The 8,062-nt window shown below is 48.6% G+C and overlaps 1 protein-coding gene across 1 annotated transcript; it reads right to left on the reverse strand.

The window, feature by feature from the left end:
• Nucleotides 1–465: 465 nt before the first annotated feature.
• LOC116986875 (cilia- and flagella-associated protein 45-like) lies at nucleotides 466–7,495 on the reverse strand. Its single transcript, XM_033042636.1, has 5 exons — nucleotides 7,353–7,495; nucleotides 6,693–6,806; nucleotides 4,877–5,070; nucleotides 3,168–3,392; nucleotides 466–614 (listed from the first exon to the last, which is right to left on the reverse strand). The coding sequence occupies exons 1-5, from the start codon at nucleotides 7,470–7,472 to the stop codon at nucleotides 548–550; spliced, it is 720 nt and encodes a 239-aa protein (XP_032898527.1). The 5' UTR covers nucleotides 7,473–7,495; the 3' UTR covers nucleotides 466–547.
• Nucleotides 7,496–8,062: the final 567 nt, after the last annotated feature.

Raw genomic sequence — 8,062 nt, forward strand, 5'->3', positions numbered from 1 at the left:
ACAGATATGTGATGGGAAATGTTTAGAGGGAAATGGGCCAAAGGCGGGCAACAGGTAGGACTGATGTAGATGGGGCACTTTGGTCGGCATGTGCAAGTTGGGCTGAAGGGCCTGTTCCCATGCTGAATAATTCTATTACTTGTGTCTTTGTGTGCTATTTGAATCTATGTGCTTATAATGCTGTTGTAAGATTTTCATTATACCTGTCTCACCATATTTGCATATGACAGTAAATCTGAATCAATTTGACTAAAGCAATCCTCTCAACTCCGTCTCTCCAATTTTCTGCCTGCAGGTCTGAGTGTTTTATGTATCCGGATGCCAGAGTTTGATTATTGCACTTATGCAGAGTGGGTGATTTTGTGTTGAGGTTAATGTCTCTCTCTCTCCTCCTCTCTCAAGAAAGCCCCCACTAACTGAATCGCCTCCCACAGCCCATGGATACTCCCCCCCAATGACACAAAGATGATTCATTTAATTTTAATATATTTGACACAATGTCGGACAAGGTCTATAATAAAAAATTTCGGCCCAAATTGACGAGTCACTAGGTTGAGATAGACTTCAAACGGCGCTCAATTTGATGACAGTATTTCTCTGGAAGTCCAACGGATCTGTGGAAGGAACATTAGAGAGATAGGAGTGAAAAATGAATGAGAGAAATCTTCACTGCCACTCTTGGAGAGCGGGTGAATGCAATCACACAGAAACACTCAGCCTTGGTTCCTGTCCCAGTTCACTCACAACAGTCTGCAACTCAACTCCAAACCTTTCCTGGCCAATTTCTGCATTGTAAATTGCATCAAGGCCACACCTGACTTTCACTGTACAGAAACCCAATGTTTAGTTTATTAGAGTCACGTGTACCAAGTTACATGAAAAAAGTTTTTGTTGCATGCTGTACAGTCAGTGAAAGAACTGCAGGATTACTATCAAGCTCTTGTGGGAATTGTGGGAAGAACTGAGCTGTTCTTCCATTTTGTCTTTCAACATGGGCAGCACTTCATTCTGTGGGAATTGAACTTTTGACTCCAAGGGTCATTGCACGATGCCTGTTTAGCATAGAGTCAAAAGTTCACAATACAAAGGAGAGCTTATGAACTCAAGGCTACACTGAGACTCCCTAATCTTCCGACATAGCTAAAGAAGCCTGTTTCTACGTGGAAAGTTACTGAATGCTGGATTAATTAACCCTGTAAAGATGTGTACGTGACTAACCTTGCTTCAATGCAATCAAAAATGATATAAAAATACTACATGCTTTGTATCATGAGGACAGCCTCTTGCTTGACTGTTCTCCTTGTCTGACAAGTTATTGCTAATAAAGTAGCCACAGTTTGATAGTCATTCACGTCTAGTGTAAATTATTCCAACACTGTCCACAGTGTACAGGATAAAGGGAATCATGTCTCGTGCAAGATAAAGCCTGTAAAGTCCGATTAAAGATAGTCTGAGGGGCTTCAATGAGGTCAATCAGTGCAGATCAGTAATAACATTCATCACTCATCATCAATACACATTCACCCTGGGGCTGCGTCCACTGCTCTACTCTCGTTACACTTGTGTCTATGTGGCCAAGCACACAGCTCCATTGGCCAAATCATTAGTGGTGATGAGACAGCATATATGGGCGAGATAGAACACTTGGTTGAGTGGTGTGACAACATAACCTCTTGCCCAACCTCAACAAAACCACTAGCATCTGCAGTTTCTTGTGTCTCCAAGGAACTAATCGTTGACTTCAGCAATGAAACGTTGGGAGACCATGTGCAAATTTCCTTGATAGGATGGTGGTGGAGAGAGTTGGCAGCCTTAAATTCCTGGTTCCTAACAACTCAAATGACCTATCCTCATCCCAGCTCATAGATATAATCACAAGGTAGACAACACCCCTACTTTCTGAGGTTTTAGGAGATGCAGCATGTTAACATGTTCTCTAACAAATTACAACAGATGGCATGTAGAAATTTTCCACTGTAGAAGTTATATTATGGACTGGTTTGGCAATTCCGTTGCTTAGGCATTTAAGAGACTGTAACAGTGGTGGACACAGACTAGTTCATTATTGTTCCAGCATTTCTAACCATCAAAAGCATCTACAGAAGCTGCTGCTTTAAAAAGGGGATCAACAATCCTCAAGAATCTCCCCCCCATCTGGGCCATGCTCTTTTCTTGCTGCTGTTGGGCTGTAGTAGCCTGAAGTTCCACGCCATCAGGATCAAGATCAGCTATTTCTCCAACTACTAGATTGTTCAACCGACCTGCACGAGGCTAATCCTATCCAGGTGATGGAACACCATGGCTCACCTCTTGCACTACCATGGACTTGCTTTTATTGTTTTTGCACCAATATGCTGTTTTTGTAGTCTTTTCCGTTTCACCGTCTTGTTAAATTTATGTATAATTTGTTTTTTGTGTTGGACAATAGACAATAGGTGCAGGAGCAGGCCATTTGGCCCTTCGAGCCAGCACCGCAGTGTTGCAGTGTCCAGCCAGCAGTGGTGTCTGAGTCTATGTGCCTGTGATGCTGCTGCAAGCAAGATTTTCATTATACCTGTACCTCATTGTACCTGTGCATATGACAATAAACTCAACGTGATCTATCCCCTTCTCACTCTTCCAATGATCACAATCCCAATGCAACTTGACCTTTTCTTTTCACTCCAAGTGCACCATCCCAAAGGGACCCACCCTTTTCCATTCACTTATGTCTATAATCCCATCGACCTAACTGGTTCCCATTAAGCAGCCCCTTCCCCACTGTACATATTCCCATGGACGCTACTTCCCATTTCAATCCCATTATACACAATCACCATGGACCAACCCTTCCCCTTCCCCCTTCCAATATACACAGCCCCATGGACCCCACCTGTTACATTATCCCCTCCACTGTAAATGCCAATTGGAGGACCCTTCCCATTAGCCTACGCCAAGTGTACACAATCCTCATGGGACCGACTCTTCCCGTTCTTCCACCCAGTTCACAATCTCCAAGGGAATGGTCCTTCCCATTGAACGCCCCCCCCCCCCTCCCCCCTCCAACTATACATAATCACGTGGACCCACATTTTTCCCATTGTCCATCGTTACACTATACACAATTTCTATGGACTTGACCCGTCCCGTCCCCCACTGTCCTAAACACTAAATGCTGCTCCACTGACCTTAGCTCATCCAGCTTCTTCTGCTTGACCTGATCAAGGCGGACCCGGCGCTGGTGAGCTTCCTCCTTCAGCCGTTTGCCTTCCTCAAAGAAGGCAGCTCTCTCCGCAATATGTTTCTGCTCCTTTTCCCGGATCTGCTCCCTTAGATCTGTGGCAAACCTGGTCCTGCCATGCCTCTTGTCGTCTTCCTCCATCTGCTCCTTTTCCATCTGCTCCTTCTGAACCCTAAAAGGTCGAGAGGGAGAGTGAACGACTAGATGGCCAGAGAGACACATAGAGACAAGGAGGGCACTCGCCTGGAAAGCCTCGAGCTGGATCGACCGGCCGCGTTGAAACCGCGAGCTGGATCGAGCGAACAGCGAGCTGCATCTACCGACCACACACACACACACACACGCACACACACACACACATCACAAAGGTGAGGGCCAGAGACAGCGGAGGAGCGCTGTCTGCACGATGAAGAAGAAGGTAAACAGCTGTCACAGAGTACCATAAGTCCTTTAGAGAGCGTTGGAGGGGAGGGGGGGGGGGGAGAGAGAGAAGGGGATAGAAGTGGGAGAGAAGGGGAGAGAAGGGGGGGGAAGAAGGAGTGGAGCCACTTTTAAGAAGTTTAATAAAGTTTAGCGGGCATTTTACCTACGGGTAGGTCTTCCTAGGTCGTGAAACCGCAATGAGCCAATCAAAATGGCCAGTCAGCGAAGGAGATGGCCTAAGGCTGCCTTCGAGTGCCTGTAAGTAAGTAACGACCCCAGTCCACTGCACTACGAGTGAAAAAGGCCCATGGTGACCAAATTTTACTCGCGGAAAATCTTTCAATATGCTGAAAAATTAGAGAGAGGGAGTCGGGACTGGTCGGGGTGGAGGGAGTTACAGCAATAGGGAGGAGTATAGGTGTCGGGGGGAGCTACAGCAAAAGGTGGGGTGTACTGGCTGAAAAGGGTACATAAATAGAAAGGGAGGTAGGGCCAGAGATATTCTGAGGGACAGATTGGAGAGCACCAGTGCATGGTGCAGTTGTGTTTTGGAATATATGGCCACTACATTGGGTGGCTTCAGGATTCCACGCTTCTTCATCCCAACCACCCAGAGCCGTGGAACCACCCAGTGGAAAGGATGCTTAGTTCAGGCCAGAGCTGGAGGACCGGACTCAGGTCAGGACAGAGCCGGACGACTAGGCCCAGTTTGTGTTACCCCCCTTGGGGAAGGTGTGAAGCCCCCTAACAAGGCACAAGGCAGCCTCTCCAGAGTGACTCCTGGGGCAAGGGATTTTAGCTCCAGAGATAGACTGAAGAAGCTGAAGCTGCCCTCCTTGTCATGAGAAGGGCTGAGGAGATATCTGTAAGTGACGAACATGTTGCCGATGATTTAGGAGTAGAGGTAATGGGAATCCATCCCCATATTCGGATAGTTCAAGGAAGGAGGCTGCAGTGATTTTAGATTTTGATGAAGCTAGAATTGGGGGAGTGGGGGAAGCGAGGTGCATGGGAAAGTGTATCCACAGAGACGGTATATACCACTGCCCTGGTGGTTATGGATCAAATCAGAGCTCTGTATGAAGGATGTCGGCTCTGAAGAGAAAGAGCAGAACTGCAAGGCGAGGTGAGCATGTCAGAAGGCTCCCCAGTATATTGGTCCTAGCTACTGTGCCGGCAAATCACGGCATTTGCCAGTATTGCCTGCAGAGAGGGCAAGACTGACCAACCTACTTGAGCACTCTCTCAAACTCCTGCCGCTCCTTGTTGGCCTGCACGGCTAGGAAATGTTGTTTCTGCTGGATTTGGGTCGACCGGGATTCCTTCAGCACCGCGTTCAACTTGGCCTTCTTCTTCTCGTCGTCCAGCTCCTTCCGCCGCCAATCCCGCTCAGCAGCCTCCTGGCTCCGCTTGGCCCGTAATTCATCCTGCAGAACATGAGCATGGCAGCATCTCAGAGGCACTTCATAGACCGAGGAAATAGGAAAGGACGAAGGTAGACAAAAATGCTAGAGAAACTCAGTGGGTGAGGCAGCATCTATGGAGCGAAGGAAATAGGAAAGGACCCTCAGTTACTCTCCTTCGAGGGCTAATTGTTCACTGACTAGTGTTCCTCAGTCCCTGTCGCTCAGGAAAATATCTGAACACGTCTATCTCAATCCCTCTCGCTCTCAGAGCGTGTCTGTACACTGACATCAGTGTATAGTGTATCACTCAGTCTCTCTCTATCTCTCTCTCTCTCGGGGGTTAAATGTCTGCTGACTGGTGTCCCTATCCCTTAAGGAGATTTACTTTACACTTACTGGTGTTTCCCAATCCCTCGCCCTCTCAGGGGGATATATGTACACTGACTAGTGTCTCTCAGTTCATCTAGTTAGCATGTTGCGTCACTCTGGAATTGGAGGAGGCTGAAGACAGAGAGGTTGGTGTGGGAATGGGAAGGCGAATTGAAATGGTGAGCAACTGGCAGGACCAGATGAATGCAGATCCATGGCAGTGGTTGCCTAATCTGTATCAGATTAGAAGAGGCCACATGAAGTACAATAGTCAAGGTTGGAGGAGGTGCATGTGAATCTCTGTCTCACATGAAGGGCTGATATGTCCTTCGGAGGTGAGGGAGGAGGTGCTGCACCTCCGACATCACAGGGCAAAGGAAGGGGAGGGATAGGTAGGGAGGAGTGTGTGAGCCAGGCGTCATGGAGAGAGTGGTTCCTGTAGAAGGCAGTGAGGGGTGGGAAGATGTGATGGGTGATGGTATCATGCTACAGCTGGCAGAAAAGTAAAATAAAAGATGTGCTGGTTGTGGTGGCTGATGAGGTGAAAGGTAAGAACTAAGGGAACTTTGTTAATTCTGAGGGGAGATGGGGTGAGAGCAGGTGTAGGATATAGTGGAGATACTGGCGAAGGCTTCAATGATAGTGGCATGACAGCTATGTTTCCTGAAGAAACTACATTTCCGAAGTCAAGTGGTTGAAAGTTACATCTGGAGACCAGATGCAGCAGAGATAAAGAGACAGAGAAAGGGATGTAGTTCTTACAAGAGACAGGATGGGAGGAGGTGTAGTCAAGATGACTGTGAGTCAGTAGATTTGTAGTAGATATCAGTAGATTGTTTCCCAAGATAAAGACGAATAGATCAAGAAAGGGGAGGGAGGAAGCAGAAATGGTCCTAGTTAATTTAAGGTGAAGTTGGTGAAGTTGATGAAATTCATGAGTTCCACAGGAGGCAGCATGAATGCCATCATCGATGTAGTAGAGAAAGAGTTGGAAAACGGTGCTACATCAAGCTTGGTCATCAGCAAGCTACATCAGTCTGAAGAAGGGTTTCAGCCCGAAATGTTGCCTATTTCCTTCGCTCCATAGATGCTGCTGCACCCGCTAAGTTTCTCCAGCACTTTTGTCAAGCTTGGAACAAAGACCGCTCCACATACCACCAACAAGAAGACGGCCATAGCAAGGGCCAATGCAAATGCCTTTGACAAAACCATTCTTGGGAAGACTGATGTGGTAACTGGGTGATGGGTGATTTTTGTGCTGACGTTGCACCAACCTGCTCGGCCTTGATGTCTTGTGCACGTTCCTGTAGGGCCTGCAGGCGAGCAACCTCTACCGCCTTCTCTCGTCTCAAACGCTTCTGCAACTCCTCAAATTCAGTCTCTCGTTTCTAACAAGGAACACATGAGGGAGAGTAGTGGGCACTGAGTGAACCTCCCCTCCATATACTGCCATATCACATACTCCCAGGGAACAGGTTAGACACAGAGTGAAGGTCCCTCTTCACTGTCACATCACACATTCCCTCTATCATGTCATGAACAATATCCCCCGCACAAGGCCTGCACTGTCTGGTTCAGTGGATAGAATGCACATGTGTTCACTCAGCAAGCCACTGAAACTCAGTGAATTGGGGCTGTCCCCCTCTCCACATGCTGTCCCCCTCTCCACACGCTGCCCTCTCCTGGTTCCACACACCAAGTCCCACTACAAACACAGACCTCCACCCAGTCTCCAAACACTGCCCCCCACTCTCTCTCCACACACTGTCTCTCATTTTCACTGTGCACTGAGTCTCCTTGCCCCATTCCCTGATCGTCTCCTCACCCATCTCCTGATCTCCCACCCAAATCGCTTCTGCACATTCCTTTCCATCCCCATCCCCCCCTTCTCTTCCTCAGCACCTACTGCTCAGTGACCTTCCTGGGCTACTCACCAGCTTGAGGTCCTGGAATTCACGGACCTTCTGGTCGGCCATGCGGTCCTGTTCGTGCAGCTCTTCCTTCCTGCGCTGCACGGCATCATTCGCCTCCTTGATCTCGTGGTGAGTCTGCATCTGCTTCCGGTGTTTTGCCTGCAGATTCTAGGTGGGAAGAGAGTTGACTGATGGTCACTGGATCAGGGCAGAGCGGGTGCAGCTGACATGTGACATTGCAAAGTGGCAGAGAAATGGATAGTGGATGTGAGGAGCAGGGTGCTCGGAGGAGGATGAGGAGCCCAAAAAGTAAGAGAGGGACAGAGAGAGCGTTAGAGAGAGACGTAGAAAGGGAGAGGAAAGGGGTGAAGGAAAGGCAGAGAGGGGGAGAGAGAGTGGAGGGGAGGAAAGGGGAGGGAGAAGATGGGGAATGTAGGGGAAAGAGATAATGGGGTAGGAGAAGGTGCATAAAGAGAGGGGGATAGAGAGGGGGAATGGAGATGGGGAGGAGAGTGAGAATAAGAGAGGCAAGGAGAGGGGTGAGAGCAGAGGGGGGAAGGGGAAGGGATGGGGGAGGAGAGGGGGAGGAGGAGACCAGGGAAGGAGAGTGGGGGAAGAAGAGGGGGGTGGTGAAGGAAGGAGGGAGAGGGAGGGGGGTTGAGAGGGGGACGGAGAGGGGAGATATGGAACAAAGAAAGGGGAGAGAAAGGATGGGGGAGGGGAGAGTGGGG

This window comes from Amblyraja radiata, chromosome 24, assembly GCF_010909765.2.
Source record: "Amblyraja radiata isolate CabotCenter1 chromosome 24, sAmbRad1.1.pri, whole genome shotgun sequence".
Classification (NCBI taxonomy): domain Eukaryota; kingdom Metazoa; phylum Chordata; class Chondrichthyes; order Rajiformes; family Rajidae; genus Amblyraja; species Amblyraja radiata.

What these genes read in the sequence shown, in the direction of transcription:
- LOC116986875 (XM_033042636.1), bottom strand. Translation starts at nt 7,472, where the DNA reads ATGCAGACTCACCACGAGATCAAGGAGGCGAATGATGCCGTGCAGCGC. An exon ending in AATTCCAGGACCTCAAGCTG is followed by an intron (nt 6,807 to 7,352) that starts GTGAGTAGCCCA and finishes GTTCCTTGTTAG; the next exon opens with AAACGAGAGACTGAATTTGA. An exon ending in AAGACATCAAGGCCGAGCAG is followed by an intron (nt 5,071 to 6,692) that starts GTTGGTGCAACG and finishes CATGTTCTGCAG; the next exon opens with GATGAATTACGGGCCAAGCG.